The following is a 23,103-nucleotide window of genomic DNA, read 5'->3' as shown; positions in this document are numbered from 1 at the left end:
CAGCACATATAGTTATTTTTTCTTTATTTATTTTTAGCTGGTTAGCTAGAAATCGACCTGATTTGTTACTGTGTTCAAAATTCTGCAAGCGAAGTCTTTGTATAAGGAATTGTGTTTTTTTATTAATAGTTTCATTTAATTCTAGTTTTGTTTTACATATTTTGTTCAATGTTTCCTGATCTTGGTGGGACGCGTAGGCTTCTTCTAGTGATTTGATGTTTTTTTCTAATTCCTGAATATTTTTGTTTTCTTCTTTCTTTTTGTGTGATGAGAAAGAAATTATTTTACCTCTCATCACAGCTTTCCCTGCTTCCCATAGAACAGAAGCAGATATTCCGGGAGTGTCATTAAAGTCTAAATATGAAGTCCATTCCTTTTTAAAGTATTTAATAAAGTCTTCATCTTTAAGTAGTGATATATTAAATCTCCAGTTTTTACTTGGCGTAGTATTATTCTTGTGCATTAGTGTTAAAGATACAGGAGCATGATCGCTGACAGCTATAGGATGAATCTCAGTGTCTGAAATGTCACACAGCAGTGAGCTGCTGACCAAAAAATAATCCAGACGAGAGTAAGAGTGATGAACATGCGAGAAAAAAGTATATTCCTTACTGTCCAGTAGAGTCTTGATGCATGCTCCATCATCCAGGTGAGGAAATCCCAGAAAGTTGATTCAGTTCATCTGGATGTCACGTTTTCAGTGGGAGGAACATTTCATCATCCATCCAAGTGGCTTCTTCAGTCTCAGCTGACTGCAGGTTTCAGTACATTTGCCTAATGACCAACATATATGCAGATGCACTGTCCATAAACTAATTCAAAATCTAAAAAAAGTGTTTTCGGAATCAGCCAAGAAAACTGCAGTTGGTGGGGGTTAGGGCGGGTTAAAGCTCTGTGCATGAAGAACAAGACTGAGAATCAATAATAGATATTCATGATCTTTGGTCCTCAGGCAGCGCTGCATTAAAAACATGACTCTGGAAGGAGATCAGCGCACAGGCTCAGGAACACTTCAGGAATCACCGTCTGAGAACTGCTCAGTGTGGTGCTCACACACACGCAGGTTAAAGCTCCATCATGCAGTGAAGAAGCCAGACTGACTGTGACTGTGATGGAGAAACAGCGCCGGTTCCTGTGGACCAAAGCTTGTTAAAATGGACTGAGGCAAAGAGGATCCCAAGAGGATCCCAAAAAAGACACCAGGTCCTCCAAACTAAAGAGTAGAGGGATCATCCTCCTCGTTATCAGTGCGCAGTTCAAAATCCTGCATCTCTGATGCTATGGTGGGGGTGGATCAATGCTGAGAGGTATATACTGGTTTTAGAGCAACACATGCTCCTATCCAGATGATGTGCGATTTTAGGGAGGCCTGCATATTACAGCAGGATGATGCTAAACCACAGACTGCATCTATTCCAGCGGCACGGCTTTGTAAGAGAAAAGTCCGGGTGCTGAGTTGGTCTGCAGGTAGTCCAGACCTTCAACCAGCTGAGAACATCTGGAGCATCATGAAACCCACAACAGGACAAAGCAGAGACAGGACTGCTGAGCAGCTAGAATCCTCCTCAGACCAGAACAGGACAACGTTCCTCTGTTAAAGTCCACAGCTACTCTCCTCAGCTCACAGAGGTATGCAGTCTAATGTTAAAATAAGACGGGATGCTGCACAGTTGGAAACTTTTTTGAGATGTGTTGCTGCCTTAAAATTCAAAATTCAAAATATTTTTTTCAAAATGGTACATTTAAACATTTGATATGTTTTCTATGGTCTTTTTGGTTTCTGAGATTTGCAAATCATTTGTAAATCATAGTCTCCCAACTTTGTCAGGTTTGTGTTTGCATGACAGCACTTGTGGTGTTTGTTTCTAATCCATTTAATGAACAAGAGACCACATGAAGTTGTCAGTATGATCTATATTTACTCCCGGACACATCTTTACAATATGAAACCCGAGCCGGTGGCTGTTTGCTAACTGCTCTGGTGTTTTCATCCAAATGTGACCTCTGCTAACTTGGAGGCGCTTCAAGCTCGCCCGATTAACGGGCACTTTGTTTACAACAAATGCTGTTGTGGATGTGTGCGAGAGCTGCAGCTGTGAAGCGAAGTTGAGGTTCAGGCATCTCTGAGATTGCTGATGGCTCATAAAGTGATAGCCCCAGAGTCTCCCCTTGTTGGACCCTGGACATGAGTGGGGACACCCTAAAAATACCTCTTTAAGTTTCACCAAACAAACAGCTGAGACTGCTGCAAGGACGCCCATTAGCTGTATTTACACTGTTAGCGGGCTGCATAGCACATGAGTGACATATCAGGCCTCAGATTAAGTTACACCTGCCCCCGATCAGAGAGCGCTGCATTCGTGCAGCATCAACAGACTTAAAAACTTCAATTTTTCAATGCACACGAGTTAGTGCCTTTTTCCAAGCTATCCCACGCTAACCCCTGTCGGCAACATTAGTGAGTGTCTCCTACCTGACTTCATGTTTGGGGTTCTTATGTGACACAAAAGGTTTTAAATCTGGACTTTTACATTAAATGTAGGGTTATTATTTAATAACACAACAGAAGTGCTCACATTAAAGATTATCTCCTAAAATGCTTTGGAAACAGTTGTCGATCACAGGGTCAATGCTGTGACCTTGTCATTATTGGACGATCTTCTTAAGCACCGTGCTTCCACTCATCCACACAGTCTCATGTGTCAGTCCACAGCTGTCAGAGGTTTTATCCACACCGTCTTGTAAATCAGAGAACATCTTAGACTCATCATGTGTCCAGAAATATGGCTCACAACAGAGGACTGAAAATCGGAAACACTGTTTATTCAGGACCCAGTTTTGTCTGATTTATTTACGTTTGTAGTGTATTGTGGAGGACTTTCTCATCGAAGTGGTTGCTTCCATTAGAGTACATCCTTGGCCCTATGCTTTAGTAAAGCTCTAGTAAACTTATGCATGTCTGCTTACATGTCAGAGGTGTTGTGCAGTCGTTCATGACTTCATGCAGGGCCACATGTGAAAGAAATGAAATGTTTTTATAACCAGAATATAATTCTGTTGAAAAAAGGGTGGAATGGGAGACACTGATAACGTAAGAAAATGAGGAGCTTTAATCAAGCACCGTGCCTCGCCCCTCTCTGAATGACTGCTCTGTGAAGTGTACAGGGAGTGCAGAATTATTAGGCAAATGAGTATTTTGTCCACATCATCCTCTTCATGCATGTTGTCTTACTCCAAGCTGTATAGGCTCGAAAGCCTACTACCAATTAAGCATATTAGGTGATGTGCATCTCTGTAATGAGAAGGGGTGTGGTCTAATGACATCAACACCCTATATCAGGTGTGCATAATTATTAGGCAACGTCCTTTCCTTTGGCAAAATGGGTCAAAAGAAGGACTTGACAGGCTCAGAAAAGTCAAAAATAGTGAGATATCTTGCAGAGGGATGCAGCAGTCCCAAAATTGCAAAGCTTCTGAAGCGTGATCATCGAACAATCAAGCGTTTCATTCAAAATAGTCAACAGGGTCGCAAGAAGTGTGTGGAAAAACCAAGGCGCAAAATAACTGCCCATGAACTGAGAAAAGTCAAGCGTGCAGCTGCCAAGATGCCACTTGCCACCAGTTTGGCCATATTTCAGAGCTGCAACATCACTGGAGTGCCCAAAAGCACAAGGTGTGCAATACTCAGAGACATGGCCAAGGTAAGAAAGGCTGAAAGACGACCACCACTGAACAAGACACACAAGCTGAAACGTCAAGACTGGGCCAAGAAATATCTCACGACTGGTTTTTCTAAGGTTTTATGGACTGATGAAATGAGAGTGAGTCTTGATGGGCCAGATGGATGGGCCCGTTGCTGGATTGGTAAAGGGCAGAGAGCTTCAGTCCGACTCAGACGCCAGCAAGGTGGAGGTGGAGTACTGGTTTGGGCTGGTATCATCAAAGATGAGCTTGTGGGGCCTTTTCGGGTTGAGGATGGAGTCAAGCTCAACTCCCAGTCCTACTGCCAGTTTCTGGAAGACACCTTCTTCAAGCAGTGGTACAGGAAGAAGTCTGCATCCTTCAAGAAAAACACGATTTTCATGCAGTACAATGCTCCATCACACGCGTCCAAGTACTCCACAGCGTGGCTGGCAAGAAAGGGTATAAAAGAAGAAAAACTAATGACATGGCCTCCTTGTTCACCTGATCTGAACCCCATTGAGAACCTGTGGTCCATCATCAAATGTGAGATTTACAAGGAGGGAAAACAGTACACCTCTCTGAACAGTGTCTGGGAGGCTGTGGTTGCTGCTGCACGCAATGTTGATGGTGAACAGATCAAAACACTGACAGAATCCATGAATGGCAGGCTTTTGAGTGTCCTTGCAAAGAAAGGTGGCTATATTGGTCGCTGATTTGTTTTTGTTTTGTTTTTGAATGTCAGAAATGTATATTTGTGAATGTGGAGATGTTATATTGATGTCACTGGTAAAAAAATAAATAATTGAAATGGGTATATATTTGTTTTTTGTTAAGTTGCCTAATAATTATGCACAGTAATAGTCACCTGCACACACAGATATCCCCCTAAAATAGCTAAAACTAAAAACTACTTCCAAAAACATTCAGCTTTGATATTAATGAGTTTTTTGGGTTCATTGAAAACATGGTTGTTGTTCAATAATAAAATTATTCCTCAAAAATACAACTTGCCTAATAATTCTGCACTCCCTGTATGTGGAAGTGAGATCACCAGTTCTGGAAAGTTACAGATGGTGGACGACACACTGCAGGCGACATTAAAGAGGAAGAGGTTTCTAATAATACTCGAGAAATAAATCTGTTTTTCTGTGCTGAAGACGTTCAGTGATGGAAAACTCTTTGAGTAGACTTTTCATCGGTGCTTCATCAGGATGTGATGCTGATAAGGTCACAGTGAAATCATGACTCAGAGCTCCTTCTGGGGAGGTAAACTGTTTATAGGGATGGCTTTACTTATCTGGGACTCGGTGCAACAATGTGTCGGTATCTGACGAGTGAGAGTCCATCAGAAGCCTGCAAAAGTCTTTGATGTGACATGTAGCAACAGAAATGAAAACAACATGACCTGTAAACAGAGCATCTCTGCTTACAGACGCCGTACGCGCCGCTTCCAGTGAAAGGCCTGCTGAACGTCAGCAACATGTCCCAGGAGCTTCATTGTCCTGTGAGCTTGATATCAGTGCAGGTTTCAGAGTTAGGATTGAAATTAAACCTTGTGGACAAAAACTTTCTGACTTCCAACGATTTTATGCTATTGGTTAAATTTTGGTCTGTTTGTTGCCAAGAGTACACAAAAATTAGAAATAATGTGTTTTTCTTGGTGGTGATCTGCCTGTGGATCCTTTGTGAGTCATGACACACTCGTATTGGGCATTTAGTGTCATATCTGAACTAAAATAGGAAAAAGTGGGAGAGATTGTGTTGGTGTTTTAATGTTGTGTCTATGTACAGTACCATCAACGCTGCTCAAGCAGTTCCTCCTGGGACAGTTTTTCAATGCAGACTGGCAGAATAAGCATTTAACAAAATAAAACTCTACAGGTTAAAAGAATATATCCTTCGAATTTGAATTTTATTATCTCAACTTCTTACTAGCATAACTAGAATTTAGCTTGTTTTTATGGTCTTGTGGTGCAATAGTTGTTTTACTCTCAACGACAGACATAAGAGTAACTGTTAAAACTGTGAACTGCTGTTTGCTTTCTTAAACATGAGCTACATGCTTCAGTCACGTGTAAATGAACCAGCTTTAGATTCAGATTAAAGAACTTGTGATATAGATTAACTCCAGATTGACGATAGAGAATTCATCCTATGAACTGACTCCAGAATCACATCAGAATTCATCATATGGATTGACTGCACATTCTGAGTGTTGAACTCTTCATTTTTAATCCAAATTCAGTATTTAATTTTATGATATAAACTAACTCCAGATGAAGGGTAGAAGAAGAATAAATCATACGGACTGACTCCGGATTCAAGGCACACTTTTTAATGTGGAGTGACACCATATTTGTGGTTTGGAATCCATGATATGTTGATTAAATCCAGATTTGGGGCAGCGGATATAATCTGAATGGATTTAAGATCAGATTCTTTCCCTGAACTTGTCGAAATGTTCTCCATCTGACACCTGGACCTCCAGCTACTGAGATGAGCTTGTCTTGGCTTTAGATTTTGACCCCCTGGTTGAGCCTTTTCTTTTCAGCTCTGTGGTTTTGACACATGGGAAATTTTGGCATCTACCCTGAAACAACTATTAATAACGGGTATCGGTAACGTGGTTGCTACTTCTGGCCTGCCAGGATTCTCTTTGGCTTAGTCATGACCTGCTTTCATCCAGACATCATGAACTTTGGCCTCATTCAGATTCAATTGGTTGTAACTTGTTTTTTTTTTTTATTATGCGTATGAATGAAGGTAGAAGTCACAGCCAGGTGACTGCATTTATCTTCCTGTGATGTGATGCCGAAGCTACTTTTCACTTTCACAGTGAGCACAATAGTTTAACCTGGCTTTGGTCGTAGAGGAGATTTGCTCAGACATGGGAAGGTCCGGCTCTCCAAAGCTTTCCCCCATCGAAAATGCACAAAGAACGAAACTCAGTATTCAGTGCAGCAGTAAAGCTTAAATTGTGGCTCATCAAAGTGTGACTTTTTTCTGCCATCATTGCATTTCTGTTGTCTCACTGCAAAGAGCAGAAAAGCTTTCACCTAGTTCACCATTTATGAGGTTTCAACAAGAAAATAAAAGACAGATCTGATTGTTTGAAATTGTTTTGGAAAAATTATATAAAGATAAGATGAAAAATACTGAAAGGATCAATTCAATTGGTTTATTATTTTGTTAAGTAAGTTGAAAAAAAGTTCAACAAACAAGTAAATAAAGAAACAAGGTAAAACAAAGTAAGAACCAAAAGTTAAAGAAACAAGTAAATAAAAAAACAGGGTAAAGGAGAGAAAACCCCAACAATCCCCTCTGAGCAAGCACTGGGCGACAGTGGGGAGGAAAAACTGCCTTTTAACGGGCGGAAACATCTGGCAGAACCAGGCTGGGGGGGGATGTCCCTCCTCTGGAACAAGTGGAAGCTTTTTTTCAGGCACTTTTCCACAAGCGCCTTTTTCTCCAGGATGAGGATTTTCAACTCATCAGTTGTTTCAGCATTTTGCTTCTCGGGTTTCTGGTATATTTGCTGCACATCTTCTAATGTTGCTTGTGTGTCTTCAAGCTTTTATCTCAGTTCTTTGGATGTTGCCTCGTGCATTAGAGTCATCTTGTGCATGTCTGTACTTCTCTCTTGTGCTTTGTTGTGCATGTCTTCTAACTGCTCATTTCTTCTTTGGATTTCTTGAAGCGTACGCTGCAGGTCTTCATTTACTTTCTCTTGTTGTTGCTTTTGTGCCTGCATTTCTGTGTTTTCACGCTTGAAGTCACTGAAGTTCAACAACATCCCCTTAATGAGCTCTGAGTTGTTTCTCGCTATTCCGTTGATCCTACGCTGCATCTCTGAACATCGTTTTTCCAGTTTTTCCTTTTCTCCTTTTCTCCTTTCAGTTCAGTTGTTTTGTCCTTCATTTCATCACAGAATTGTTGCAGTTGTAGGTTTTTCCTCTCAAAGTCCTGGAGAATAAATTCTTCTTCTTCCTGTCTTTTCTTCTGTTGCTCTTTTTCTTGAAGAAGCTCTTCATTGTTTCACAGTGTTTGATCAAGCCTGACTTTCAGCACTTTGTTTTCTCCCTCCACGCCTTTGAATTTGCGCTCCATTTCTCTCTGCTTTTTGTCCTGTTCTTCCTTCTGTTGGAGGATTTCTTTATTTTTTTCCCAGCGCTTCATCAAGCTTTGCTTCTTCTCTTGGAGAAATGTATCACCTCAGGCAGCGTAATCTTTTTTGCTTAGTTGGCGTTTTTGTGGATACATAGTCTGTACACAGCGACTCTGAGAAGGTTTCCAAATGTATCTTTGGTCAAACGTTTGAAGGCTGCGAACACAACTGCTGTGAACAAATCAACTAAAAATGCTGCGTCTCACTCCCCTTTTGTCCTTGTGACATCATCACTCTGTAAGCCAATGAGATTGTCCCATAACATTTTGGAATGGGAATATTTTTTTAAACTGTTTTTTAAAGTTAACTTAATATGGTCACTTAATATGGATGGACCATCACTGGTCATCAGGTGTATCGATTTACCGTTGAAGAGCCGCGAGCTTCTCCAAGATCTTTCCATTAATGGGTTTAAGAAACCTCGTTACAGGATGCAGTTTCATAAATTGAGGCATGAATGTGACTTCTTCCTCCTACTAAGGATACTTAAATGTCCTCATTGTCTACGAGGGTCACAAAAAACAAACTGTTTGAAAAAGTGTTTAAACCTTTCTAAATTGTTAATTCATTGTATTATATCTTGTTTTTCTTTTTCTCATGAGTCATGTAAAAAGTCCTGAGAGGAATGTGAATCGTTTTTCTTGGTTCATTCAATTGGTGATTGTCTAATCGATGACTGAGCAACATCATTTGCACAGTTCCACCTACAAACCAATCATTGTCAAATACAAGGTAATGCAAGCCGCATATGTGAGAATGTGACATGATGCTCTTTGGGATGTTTGCATGATTGCAATATGAAACCAATATGATGAAGATATGAACCTTAGTTCTCACCAACTCAACTCAGCTGCAGTTCCTATAATGGCCACTAGAGGTTGGCTCCCAAAGCCAATTCCCATAGACTCTCATGTTAAAATGTTCAACTTTCAGCAGAAATGAACATTTTTACAGCCTGCTGCAGAAACATTTGGACATCTAAAGCTTAGATGATGAGTAAATATTTATATGAGTCACCTGTTGTTATTGTATCACCAATGCTGTGCATCACTGAAGGCGTCCGCTATATGACGGCCAAAACGTCAAACTTGAGAAGCCTTCCAAATGTCGTTCGACAAGCCACTGGGTGATCTGTAGTCTGGTGGCCATGATCATCTTTTATATACAGTTAGTGGTTTGGACTTTCCAGGCAGCTGCTGCATCGCTGCCAGTTAGTTTGAATACTATGAAAATCATCTTTGCAGTGGTTGAAATTCTGAAAGGTGAGCTGGGTAATCCATCATGGTTAATATTTCACTGCCTTTATTTTGTTGTCATGCTTTCATCACTTGCTAATGTCTTTGTTGTGCATACAGCTGGAATTTGAGGCTGAGCTGCAAATACAATGATCCTGTTAATGTCGTAGGTGTCCAAAGCAAACCTTCAAGCCAAGTAAATGGGGTGGCTGTAGCTCAGGTGGCAGAGCAGGTCAGCCACTAATCGATCCCAGGCTGCATCCTGGCTGCATGCCAAATATCCTTAGGCAAGATACTAACCCCGTGTTTGCCTACTGGTGGTGGTCAGAGGGCCCGGTGGCGCCAGTGTCCGGCAGCCTCGCATCTGTCAGTGCGCCCCAGGGTGGCTGTGGCTACAATGTAGCTTGCTACCGCCAGTGTGTGAAAGTGTGTGTGAATGGGTGAATGACTGAATGTAGTGTAAAGCGCTTTGGGGTCCTATGGACTAGAAAAGCGCTATACAAATGCAGGCCATTTTTACCATTTTTAAATCTTTACAAGCTGAAACCCAACACTGATATAAAAAGACAAACATCTGGCTTCCTTGGGTCTTTTTTTTAAACTTAATGGTCTCCATTTTTTCCCCCTTTCCCACAGGTAAAAACATGCGATCCAGGACCTGCACCATGGAAGGTCCAGATGATGGACACATCCAGCCCAGTAAAGGTTTCATCAAGCAGGAAGATGAAAACATGTCGGAGCTGACGAAGAGGAAGATGAAAGTTCACCGAGAGGAGAAGGATGGGAGGACGGGGGTGTCGGGCTCAGTGAAGAAACCTCAGAAAGCTGCAGAGAGCCAGAAGCCAGCAACACCAGATCTGTCCAAGAAGGACCTGCTTCACCTGCTAGGAGTCATGGAGGGAGAAGTTCAGGTATGAATGACATCAAGGTCATGTGACATATTTTTGTAAATTTGTCCCTTTTTGTTTGCCCCTTGCAGCAGTTGCATTGAAAAATCACCCTTTCCCATTTTTTCCAGTTTGATTTGATTTAATTTAACTGCACATTTGTGATTATGGTCATGAACATTTCCATACTGTACAGTGATCACATGTTCATACGTATGTTCACATGCATATTATTGCACACCATCTGTACACATTTATGTGTCTGGCAACCAACTTCATGCAAATCTCTAATGAACTGATGGCTTGAGCGCTGCCAACTACATCTGAGAGGGAATACGTGCATTCAAATGGTGGCTGGTTAAAGTTCAAAGAAATGTCCTTATTTAATGAGAAAGCTCAGTAACTCGATTTGGTTATTCATATTTAACCATGTTCCCTAAAAGAAAGTGTATTTTCAACCAAACCTTTGACTCGTTCTCATTCACGGGGCAAAAAGTAGTTTGTCAAAGCCGCTGGTGTGGCTCATTAATACAGACAGCGAAGACTGAGTGGTCACTTTGAACCTGCTTTGAGCAGGGATAGCTCAGTAGGTAGAGTGGTGGCCCCATGATCGGAAGGTTGGGGGTTCCACTGAACGGCTACCCTGAGGTACCCCTGAGCAAGGTACCATCCCTACACACTGCTCCCCGGGCGCCCAATGGCTGCCCACTGCTTCACAGGGTGAATGGGTTAAATGCAGAGAGGAATTTCCCCACGAGGATCAATAAAGTACACATTTATTTATTTAATCTTGTTTACAGGTCCAAAGACATGCATGCCAGGTTAAGTGATGATTCTTTATTGGTTGTGGATGTGAAGTAGATCAAGTGCTTAAAGAGTGCAGCGTTGCATGAATGTATAGTTAAATGTGGCTCATAGTCTAAAGCTCTTTGAGTTGTCTGATTGGTTAGAAAAGCATTCTGTTAACGGTGGGGCTTCATTACATCAAAGACGCCTAATTACTCCATTTGGTTTTAATGGATCCAGCCCTGAGGTGGAGGAGAGGTCACCAGGTGAAGCCTTCCCAGAGTGGTTACTGCCCATCTCCTCCGGGCTTTTTTATTGCTTATACCACAACCAGCTGGAGACTCTTTCTGCTGCTTCTTTTAGCCATTGGACAGCTGTTTTCCTCTTATCTGTAATGTAATGTAAATATGCACATAGCTTGAAAAGTGTTCATTATATTTAAAAGCACATGCTCTGGTAATCCTAGTGTGTCTGTGTCTGACTGAACTTAAATCGTGCATGGAAACAGTGTCAACATCTTTTCATGTACGGGTTTAGCCATCATACCATCAGACAGTAATAATGTCTGCCATGGCTGTGGCGTTATACCTGCAGCACCTCTGAGAACATGCTGGACACCTGACTGAATCAGCTGAGTTTGATTACAGTAGGATCAGTTGTCTTAATAATTAATTGTATTGGTTGAGATGGTGCAGTAGTGTTTATTTGACAGCTCAGTCGTTTAAGCTGAAGTGTTGATTATTTCCTTTCTTTTTCTTTGCCTGAAGCTGTTTGGGGATGTGAAAGCCATAAATGCAGTGGAGTTTTTCATCATCGCTGAGACATATTGATGTTTCACAGCATGTGATGGGTGAGATTTTTGTGGAAACAGCCCACCAGCTGCTTCTGGGTTCCACTCTGATAATGATTTTCTAATGGAGGCACATTTATAAAGCTCTCTCCGGAGAGGCAGGATGCTGCTGCCTCGCCCTCTGTTTCCATCCTGCTCATCTGTTTGGGCGTGTTGAATATTTTCCATCAGGCAGAGAAATAATCAGCACAGAGCAATGTCTCGCACAGGAAGAGCTGCTTTTCTTCTGCTTTGTTTCACGTGTCAGGTGCTCAGGAATAGAAAACGGATCAAGATTTTAGACACAAAAGGAGAGTTTGCTGCAGCATGACAGAGCCAGAAATACAACAAGCATCATCATGTGTTTTCTCCAAGTCGACAAATCTCATAAATATACCTAAACTAACGCTGATCATATGCCACTACTGTGGATTAAACCTTTATATATCTTATTCCTCTGAGCTCCGTTATCGTCCAAGAACTATTAAAAACACATCAGTGAGCCGCACTCTTCCCTCGGGTGATATGATACTTCATCACTATGAACACACACACTGCAGTTTATTTAAACCAGACCCACATACAACCTCACAGGAGTATCAAATGTGGATTAACCGCTGCTGAAAATACTCCCCATCATACACACTCCTTTTCTTCCTGTTTGAGAAAGGAACGTTGCCAGGTTACTGGTGACCTATTTAGGGTCAGGCTTTGCTTTAGATTCAAGCTAAATAAGCACATTTTTAACCATGACAAGAGCATCCTTTTAAATAAAGTCTCATTTATGCATTTCAACCATAGACTGTAAATAAAAGATGGGTGTAGCCACTATGATGTCATCCACTGCTTTCTAATCTCTGAGAAATTAAGACTGAAATTAAAAATGCTCTTAAAGTCACTGACAGAACAAACACAGCCCAGAGGTCCAGTTTAGCTGAGGTGAAGCCCAGCAGACAGCTAGCAGCTACAGCTAGGACACCAATCGAGTGGCCAAATGTCAACTTTCAAGCCGCAACAGAATCCCGAGTTATATCGATTTTTAACTGAGCAGCAACTCCGGGAGCTGAAAAACCGAGCCGATGTTAAAGTGCAGTTCCTCCAATGGTCAGTAGAGGTCGGCTTCAACTGTGTGGCAGTCCCCATAGACTTCCATGTTGGGATGTTTAACTTTAACATATTTACATGAATAAGACTGCTGCATGTGGTCTCTATCAAAAGTTAATTTTTCTGGAGGTCAATTTTTTTTAAACTTATCCACCTGGTTTTTGTCATTACTTAAAGTTCAGGGCGTAGCTACTTTGATTGACAGGAGGACGCTCCTCCAGACATCTGCAGCCCCAAAAGCTGTAACTCACTTTTAGCGTCAGTCTTGAGTGGACATGTGGGGAAATGCAGTTTTTGGCGGGTTGTTTTCAGTTGCACACGCTGCAGTTTGACTTTCTGTCCTTCTGCTGTGCTTTTGTGCTTTTCCTCACTGTTTGTCAGTTTGTGAACCTATCTGCATTTTTTCAGCCATTCCTTGTCTTTTTGATCTTGTTGCTTTCTCCTTTAATTTAGTTCCTCTCTTGCTTACTTTCTGGACTTCTATTATGCACATTTATCCTGCTCATCTCAGCACCACCATGTGTTGGTCTAAATAGCTCACTAGTGACATGTAGGGTAAAGACAGAAAATAACAGGACAGAGATTTGATGCTTTCTATGAGATCACAACTATAATCTTCAGGATCCACGGCTGGCTGCGATAACAGCTGTATGAGATATACAAAGTAAGAACACAGGCTCTGAATTAGATGTCACAGCACACACTGAGACGGTGGAGCAGCAGACTACAGAGCCCTCTTTGGTGAAGGTGTGCGGATGTTTTAAATGGCTGTAACGTAAAAACAGCTTTTTAAATCAATGTATATTTCCAGTGCTGTGAAAATAGAGGTGATTGTGATGCTTTTAATAAACCAAGCAGGCTTCATAGCTGTAGATCTGTGAAATGAAATGCTGTATGAAGGAAACAGCGCTCTCTGCTGGCACAAACCTGGAAGGTCAGGGATGAGACTGCACATAAAACTAGAAGGGCATCTGCTCTGCCTCTTAGTTCCTGTCAAACAGATGCTGTTCAAACAGTGGCTGCTCGTATTAAACATGCCCAAAGTTTCAAATAATGATGTCAGTCTATGTGCAAATAATTCCTGCAGGGTTTTTCTATTTATACATGTCATGGAGACCAGTTTTGCCTTCTACTGACAGAAGCCCCTCCCATTTGCTGTTTAAACCTTCTGTTTACAAGGTCAGCCTATCAGAGAAACGTTAGCTTAAAAGGGGAGGAGTTATTTTATTTTAAACAAATGATGACTAGAGAAGCTGCACCAAGGCTTGGTATAAAATAAAGAACGATTATTTTGAACTGTGCATCATGCAAAGCTGTGTCTAATGTTTGTTACTGAAGCTGATGGCAGTTGATGATGTTTTATTTTTTGCGTTAGCATTTGGGGCGACCGTGATTCAGGGGGTTGGGAAGCTCATCTGTTACTGGAAGGTTGCTGGTTCAATCCCCCAGCTCTCTCTGTTGTGGTCGTTGTGTCCTTGGGCAAGACACTTTACCCTACTGGTGTTGGCCAGAGCGGCCGATGGCACAATATGGCAGCCTCGCTTCTGTCAGTCTACCCCAGGGCAGCTGTGGGTAGAATGACAGACTACTCACACCAGTGTGTGAGAGTGAATGAATAGTGGAATTGTAAAGCGCTATATAAATGCAATCCATTATTATTTTATTGGAGAGCTTATTTTAGATTAAAATGATCAAATCATGTGATATGTTTTATAATCTGTATTTTTATTGCATCATTCCAGCTTTTTTGACGCAAAGCTTTTTTTGACGCAAAGCTTTTTGCATGCTGTTTTATTTGGAGTCAGCTTTGTCTCATTTGAGTGTCTCAGCTCTCTCTCTCTGTCAGGAAGTGCTGACCAAACCTCTGAAAAGAAATATTCACAGTATAATATATGAATGAGGTGGATGTATGCAATACGCCTTCGTTGTTGTGTCTCCTCAGGCCAGAGAGGACATCATCGGGCTGCTGAAGTCCGAGAGAACCCGTCCTGAGACTCTGGAGGCCCACTATGGCTCGGCTGTGCCCACCAAACCCCTGCAGGCCCTGCAGAGAGACGCCCTGCTCACCCACAGTGGCAGCAGCACAGATGATGTGTACGAGAAGCCCATGGCTGAGGTCAGTGAGCACACTGATAACTTTCATTTCATAATTTAAAAGGAAATTACAAGTTTTTTACACTGGATTAGAGCACACAGTGGCAAAAAAAAGTGCATTAATCTCAAAGGTACCGAGCTATTTTAGGAATAAATAATAATAATAAAAACAATTATTTGATGATACACTGTTGTAAATGAGACTGTGAACTGAACCTAAACTAAAAAGGAAACGTCGAAGCTTTGACTGTTGAATACAGAGACAACACATGATTTATAGAGGAAGGTGGAGTAACCACAGCTTGAAATAATGTCCTCACTGTGCTCAGTCAGACACACACAGAGTAAATTAAACTTATATCCAGCTATAAAACAGTTATTGTAAAACTTTGGTTTGGAGTTCTTGAAAAAAAAGAAATATTGAAATTAGATCCTAAAGTGATTCTCTGGTGAGCAGAATGGCAGCAAAACCTGATTTTCCATGCTCGGTGAAATCTGCGGGTGCAGTGGAGGAAGAAAGGCTGAACAAATGTGCAGTAAGCGTGACAAGTTTTGAATTGTGTGCAGAGAGTCTCTCCCACAAGTACAATCTCACCATAACCATGGCTAATGGTTTGTGATATTGTGCTGGCAGATGCGATGTTAGAGAGCGGGTTGTTGTCCATAATGAGTGTTGACGCGTTTTGCCCTTAGTTGGACCGTCTGGAGGACAAACAGAAGGATACGTACAGACGGATGCTGGAGCAGCTGCTGCTGGCTGAGAAATGCCACCGCCGCACCGTCATGGAGCTGGACAACGAGAAGCAAAAGCACACCGACTTCATCAACAAGAGTGACGACTTCACCAACCTGCTGGAGCAGGAGAGAGAGAGGTGAGTTCAGGCTGGCAGGACAAAAGTACCTGTTTCCTTTTCAATTGCTTACTTTGGCATGAAAAGAGCTCAACAGTCTCAAATATTGAAGAAAAAAGTTAGTTAGTCTGCCAAAACCAACAAAATGAGTCCATCTCTAAAACTCAAAGCCATGTGGTCCCTGAAGAAGATAAAAGAAAACGTTTAAAATCAGCTCAAACTATGATGTTTAAAATGAAGCTGGAGGTGGATTACTGCACCTTTTATAAGCTGCTGTGAACTATTTTTAGCAGCGGTTTAATCAACATTTTGTGGTCTTGTGAGCCAAAAACATAATCTATAACAACTGAATCTTTATTGCTTTTTAAAGTAATGCATTACTCTGCCTACTCATATTTCTCTGCTTTTATTAGTTTTGCATTATTCCACGGCCCCGTTGTAACTTTTGTGCCTCTTTGCGTCCCCTTCTGCCTTTGTGATCCTTCTTCAGGTTAGTTCCTGTTTTATTTTGAAGGTTAGCTTTTGTGCCTCGTCAGCTGATAATGAAAATGCTAATAAAATGCCCACATTGCTGATTATTGTAAATTATTGGACTAACAACTAAGCCCTTGTTAGTTATAGCAGCTTGGAACATCTGTACCAAGATGCCAAGAGCGCACGAACCAATTCAATTTTCAATTGAATTTTATTTATACAGTGCCAAATCACAACAAAAGTCGCCTCAAGATGCTTTATATTCCAAGGTAGACCCTACAATAATAGAATATGTGAAAACCCAACAATCATATGACCCCCTATGAACATGCACTTTGGCGACAGTGGGAAGGAAAAACTTCTCTTTAACAGGAAGAAACCTCCGCCAGAACCAGGCTCAGGGTGGGGCGGCCATCTGCTGCGACCGGTTGGGGCAGAGAGTAGGAAGACAGGATAGAAGGCATGCTGTGGAAGAGAGCCAGAGATTAATAACAAGTATGATTCACTGCAAAGAGGTCTATTAACACATAGTTAGTGAAGAAGAAACACTCAATGCATCATGGGAATCCCCCAGCAGCCTACACTTATTGCAGCATAACTAAGGGAGGATTCGGGGTCACCTGATCCAGCCCTAACTACATGCTTTAGCAAAAAGAAAGGTTTTAAAGTTTTAAGACTAATTTTAAAAGTAGAGATAGTGTCTGTCTCCTGAATCCAAACTGGAAGCTGGTTCCACAGAAGAGGGGCCGGAAAACTTAAGGCTCTGCCTCCCATTCTACTTTTAAATGCTCTAGGAACAACAAGTAAGCCTGCAGTGTGAAAGTGAAGTGCTCTAATGGGGTGATATGGTACTACAAGGTCATTAAGATAAGATGTTGCCTGATTATTTAAGACCGTGTATGTGAGGAGCAGGATTCTGACTTCAGTTCTGGATTCAGCTCAATTAAAACCTGCAAACTCGCTGTAAGCGTTCATGGTGTGGTTTCAGATGGGTTGTTTATGCCTGAATTTGCTGTGTATTGTGAAGGTGGCGCATTAATCTCTCCCTTTTCTTTTAAAAAATAAACACCCCACTGTTAAAGTTGATCCAGGCCATCTGTTCTCAGGCGCTGCTGCATTCTATCAAATGACCAGCAGGGGGCAGCTCATCGGAACTCCAGTTATTCATGGGAACACAACGGCCAGCGATTATGATGAGTTAATGGCTTTGGTTACACAGGCCTACAAACCACTCTGCAATCTCCCTGGCCACCACTTGATTACTCGCTTTTCCCCTAGCAACCAGTGGGTTGCCAGGTGGTCGCAAACCAATCTCTAGGCCTGTGTGATTTAAATACAACATAAATTTTACCTTAGAGTGACAGAGGGTTATGCTCATTGGCTAATGACTTGAAAATCACAAGCTCTTATCCAATGAGCACGCAGTCACCTCAGTTTCTAGTCAGATCCGCCTCTCTGCATGTCAAATCCTGTTTCAAAACACCTAGATGGTGGTGGGGAAAACGGTCAGCTCAAGACTTCATGACCTGAATTAAGGGGTGACTATGAATATTTTTTCATATACATTCAGTTTCTGTTGGTTTTTCACCCTGTGTTTCTGATTGTTTGCTCCACCTTAACTGTTTCCACCTGTGTCTTGTTTCCTAGCTGCTCTCGTCCTCTCTGTCTTTGTTTGATCAACTGTGTTCCTGTTAACTTTGTCCCCAGTGTGGTGTTTGGATCTTTGTTGATTTTTAAATTAAGCTTTTCTGCTTTTATTAGCTAGCTGAATCTGCACAAATTTTCTTTCAGTAGTTTTTAGTATTGGGACAAAGCTGATAGTAAAGTGGGTGAAAACGAGGCCACGGAGCAGAAAAATGGTGAGATTCTACTGTAGAAAGCAGTAAAGCTGGGACTGCATCATCACGCTTACAAGCCTGTCCATATCTGCCTTGGTTACCTGCTGAAAATGAAAGCTAAATTGCTAAGAGAGGGTCAGCGTTGCTTTCTATTGAGCTTTGATGTCATGTGGCTTACAGAAAAAGCCCTGAAGTTCAGTTGAAGTTCACCCTGAAGTTAGTGATGCAAGTGCATATGGACACACACACACACAAAGTATTCTGCAAAAAAATAAAGAGCAAATGGAAGGATCTGCATCACAGATGTTTCTCAGAAAAATTGTTATCATGAGCTGAAGCTGCTCAGCTCTGCTAAAGAAAACCCCAAACTTTTTAATAGAAAAACTTAAATTTCAATCCTGTGCTCAGTTTGCTGTGCTGAACAGCTTCAGCTTCTAGCCACACTCTTCAAACTAGAAGTGCTCATCACCCCTTTTTGTTCCATCTCCCACATGGATTTTTAAAACATTTTGAAATCAAGCTATCATGACAAAAGTAATGCGATTACACCAAACACTGCCGGATGCTGAAATCATTTGATGTTATGTGTAATGTTTGTATTTTTAGAAGTCCACCAAGCTGTGATCTTTCACTCCATGGGATTAGAAAGATTTGCAGACTCTAGGGATACGTTTCTTAAAAGATGATGAGAGATGAGTTGTTCTTGAAAGAACGTGTGTTCTGCAGATGCATGTTTATTTGGCCAGGTCAGATAAAACCTAGAGCGGGGTTTTAGATGCTGTCTGATAGGCAAGGTGGTGAAACATGCCTTACAGAGTCATCGCAAAAACAGAACACGCAGCAGCGACTGATGTGAACTGATGTGCTGCATTGCTTTAAATACTGTTAAAGCAGCAACTTTGCTTCTGACATAAAACTGCAAAAGTGAGTTAATCCCCATAATCTCCCAGTTTTTAAAATGTCCAAATTAATGTCTTCCTCATTCGCTTGGTTCTCATTAGCTTTGCTTTTAGATGCAGCAGGTAAGAGGAAAAAGTCAGTGTAGCTGATAAACAACATTTGCTGTTTTGTTTTTTTTTTTCTTTTTTTTTTTTTCTTGGAAAATGGTGTGGGAGGCGGAGGAGACCAAAACTGGAGCTAAAAGAGATTGAATATTACTCCAAATGAAAATGTCAGTACACTTAATGTGGCTCAAAAAAGCCTCTTCACAAAGTGGTTCCAACTGTTTGATCTCCATAAATGATTTCCTCCTTCATAACAATTATGTTAAATGAGTTTTTTAAAAAACAAAAAAACAAAATAAAACAAAAAAAAAAAATCATCAAGAATTGGCGTATTAAGCAGCAGATGCCGAGCAGGGCAGCTGTAGCCACCCGTGTCAGTAAAAATATGAATTTTTACATAAATAGTTGTACTAAAAGAACAAACAGGATTTCTGTGCTTCATTTTTAGTGAGTGAAACTCAACTTTTATATAACTGTTGGTCTGTTTCTTGGCAGTAATTAGCAGATAACTGTTTTTGTACCTGCACATTTTATGATGGCAGCTTTCTTTTGGTTATAAAATCAAGCAATGGGTGGCACTGTGGTGTCTTTCCATCCATCCTTATAGTCTGATTGGAGGCCTTATCTGTACAATAAGAACATTTTTTTCTTTCTTTTTTTTTTCTTTTACATAATGGAATTTTTTTTTTATTTCAGTTTGCAACAATCACTAAATCCAACTAAATAGCTTGTGTAAGACTATTTAAAAAAACAAGGAAATGATGACTGAAAAGGTTCAAATTCTGACTTTATGACATTTTGCACATTGTAATTCACGTCTGGGCTGCTTATGGTTATGAATGCTCCAAATAAAAGCAGAATTTATGATGATACAGTAGGTTTTATACATGGTGGAAAATGGTTGTCACTCGTGAGCTTGTTTGGTTTGGAAAGTTTAACTCTGGCCTCCCAAACTGAGCATCAGAAAACGTGTGCAGTGATCTGATAAGGTCTTTGTTTGAGGCGTGCTGATGGCTCCAGTGACTGACCTCCATTACCCAACATCAAAACAGCCCAAATGTGAGAGATGGCATAAGAAGATCTGCACAATAGAAGATTTCAGCTGCTCCTCATGCTCCATAAAAACTCTTAACAGCCCGAATGTGGAGAAATGCTTCACCGAGTCTCAGATCTGTCTGCATGGCTCATAGCAGCATCTTTCTGCTTGCTTTCATATTTTCAGTGATGGTTTAAGAATCATAAATATGTGTGATACTGGCTGTCTTCATTATTGTGGGGCTTTTCCATTCCTTTTTTTTCTTCCTCATTCACTTTTTTCTCATCAGCTTCCTTAAGATGCAGCAGGTTAAAGGAAAAGTCATAAAAACCTGATTCACTTAGGTTTGTAGCTGATAAACTGATTTAACTGTTGGTTTTCTCAGAAAATGGTGGAGGAGGAGACCTAAACGAGAGTTAAAAGAGAGTGAATGTTACTGCAAATTAACATTCAAGTAAACAGAATATGGCTCAAAAAAAGAGAAAAGACCATCTAAATGAATTAAACTCTGAAGCAGTGGTGCCTGCTCAGTGGTCTGCAGGTTGAAGGACAGACCTGAAGTATAACAGTGAAGATGTTCAGGTGTATTCAATTTTTTTTTTAGAGAGCTGTTGGTTCAGTTTCATGGTCGTTAGGAAGTTTTCAGACTCTGTGTCTCTAACGTCGCCCTGATCTCACCTCTCCCCTTGCTCTGATAACACATTCCTGCTGGCTGCAGTAAGCGTGTGGATTCGCATCACCAACATGTCGACCCTGATGATGTCATTCCCAGCAGAGATCCCGCTGGCCGATTACAAGGCTCTGTTTGCGTAACAACGGTCACAGACCACTACAGCTACACAAAATAAGTGTCGAGAGACCAGCTTATGAATCTGTTGACTCTGGAAGGCCCCCACCAAAAACAAGCTAAGATCCTTCAATGAAAACATGTCCACCACAGTGCACCAGCAGGGTTTACATCCATTTACTTTGAGCTACGGCTGAGTGTTTTGCCGAAAAACCTGCCATTTAGAGACTTGATCTAAGCAATAAATTTAATTCATTTGGCTAAAATAAAACAAACCAGGGCTGCAACCAACCAAATGTTTATTAACTAATGAAGGAAGAAATGTCCAAAAGGTTGTGATGTAAAAGTTAACTTTACCTCACAGAATCCAAGCTCCAGCTCTTGTTTTGACCTGTTGCCTGCTGGATGATTTTCATTAATTTTTTAAAAATGTATTTATGGAAACGACTTGTCATCATGACTGGTATGTACTATAGAAATACAAATTTCAGTGGCTTTGATGAAGGGGAAAACTGTTATCCATATAATATCGTCGATCTGCATCGATTCCTGATGGGGGAATCCAACAGTCTCGGCAACATGGATTTGTCAGTTTTTGTCATGACCACCCAGAGGGCCCTGAGCCCAGTGTGGTTATGGGTTAATGTGGTTTGAGACATCGACGTTTTGACCGATAAATCAGGCTTGTCTTTAGAAAAATGTAGGTTTGATTCTCTGTAATTTCACAGTGGTGGAGATTTTCCAGTTTGTGTCAGAACATGAACTGTGCCTCCTCTGTATCAAAGCGTGCCTGTTGACGCGTCTGTTCAGCACGTTAATGGTAATTACTGCAACTATTATTAGCTTGAGATCAGCATCTCCTGGCCCGATGTTTGCTGTGGGCTCAGCCATGCTCTGGTTTATGGTTGTTTGGGGCTCTCTTCCTTCTCTGTGACAGGCTTCGGTTAGTGCTGAGGCTATGAATAGACCCAAACACAGAGAGAGGCTTTCTGCAGAGCCATCATCTGCCAACAAGGCAGCAATGACAGATACTGTGTCCTGTGAGCATGGGGGAGCAATCAGAGTAAAATTTGGGAGGAAGGGAAGAATTTTAATGTGCAAACACGCATTCAAAAGCTGCACTTTTGAATGCGTGGTACGATTTTAATCTGAAACAAATTTGTTTTAAGTCTAAATGGTGTAAAAGCCTCAGAGCTTTTCTCATGTAGGCTCAGGATAGATGGTTGATATCTAAATGGATGTTCAAAGCAGTGGAAACTCCCAAGATGGTTAAAACCAGGGCTTTTCATATACTGGGGTACAGCAGGTGAAGTGACACTTCAAACCTGAGTGGAGCTCTTAGCTAACATTGGCAGCAGGATTGCTATGCTCGCTAACCACAGATGGTCAAAAAGATGGAGGTGAAAAGTGAAGGCAGAAGTGTCTTGAACTAGGCAGACGTTGTAAAAAGACTTGAGCTCTTAGTCTCTGGCCTTCAGTAAAAACTTTATGGGCTCAGTTTTTTTTTTTTTTTTTTTTTTTTTTTTTAAATCTTACAAAATGTGGTTTTGTATTTTACCAAGATTTATTTAAAAAAGCGAATTTTAAAAAAAATTAAACCTTAATAAACATTTGCTTGCCAGATGTTTGGATTTGAGGAATTGGTGCAGAGTCTGTAATGATGCGAATGCTGCGTTGAAGGTGAAGCTTTGGTTTTTACTGGTTATTGAATGTTTCCAGTGACTGTAAGAACGAGACTGTGGATGTGAGCATGCTTCCTGTCAAGGATGTCTGGACTCCTCCTTAGACACCGGGTCAGAAGCTCAGAGTAGATCTCCTATTTTACTTTAAGGTACCCGCGGAGGTGGTTCAGCATCTGACCGGGACACCTCCCAGGTGAGGTATTTTAGGCATGTTGAGGTGGGATGAGGCCTGGTGGCAGTGACCAGAGAGTCTGTATCTCTCAGATGGCTGAGGGACATCTCGGTGAGAAATTGATAACGCATCAGCTCTTTGAGCAGAACTTATTAAAAAGTCCTTGGTGATATTAATCCCTAATCACATGAGAGTACTTCCTCATTTTCCTCTAGTATTTCCTACACTGAATGGCAGGATAGGCATTTGCTTTTTCTGAACTTAAAAAGAAAGATTACATTCATGGTTTTTATTCATTTAAAATACAAAGCTGAGAAAGCAATTTCCCAGATCTCTAAATTACAAACATCCAACAAAAGTGTAAGTATCGAAGCCACAAAACACAGGCAGTTACTGTACAGTGTGGCTTCTTGTTCCTGTGGTATTTATGTATCACATGCATTTGGAATAATGAAGAGCTGTAAGCATCTGTTAG

General features: G+C 41.2%; 1 protein-coding gene across 3 annotated transcripts in view; it reads left to right on the top strand.

The window, feature by feature from the left end:
- LOC146617625 (filamin-A-interacting protein 1-like) overlaps window positions 1-23,103 on the top strand; it is a 60,125-nt gene that overhangs the window by 26,139 nt on the left and 10,883 nt on the right. For all 3 annotated transcript variants that reach the window (XM_085372264.1, XM_085372263.1, XM_085372262.1), the window contains exons 2-4: window positions 9,721-9,995; window positions 14,633-14,806; window positions 15,478-15,656. In XM_085372264.1, coding sequence (XP_085228390.1) covers window positions 9,721-9,995; window positions 14,633-14,806; window positions 15,478-15,656 — 628 coding nt within the window. The remainder of the gene's footprint in view (window positions 1-9,720; window positions 9,996-14,632; window positions 14,807-15,477; window positions 15,657-23,103) is intronic.

Source organism: Diplotaxodon limnothrissa, linkage group LG15 (genome assembly GCF_057381915.1).
Source record: "Diplotaxodon limnothrissa isolate DT_005_m linkage group LG15, D_limnothrissa_male_GT1.1, whole genome shotgun sequence".
In the NCBI taxonomy this organism is placed as follows: domain Eukaryota; kingdom Metazoa; phylum Chordata; class Actinopteri; order Cichliformes; family Cichlidae; genus Diplotaxodon; species Diplotaxodon limnothrissa.
The sequence above is the reverse complement of the archived record's forward strand: the minus strand, read 5'-3'. Positions and strand labels throughout refer to the sequence as shown.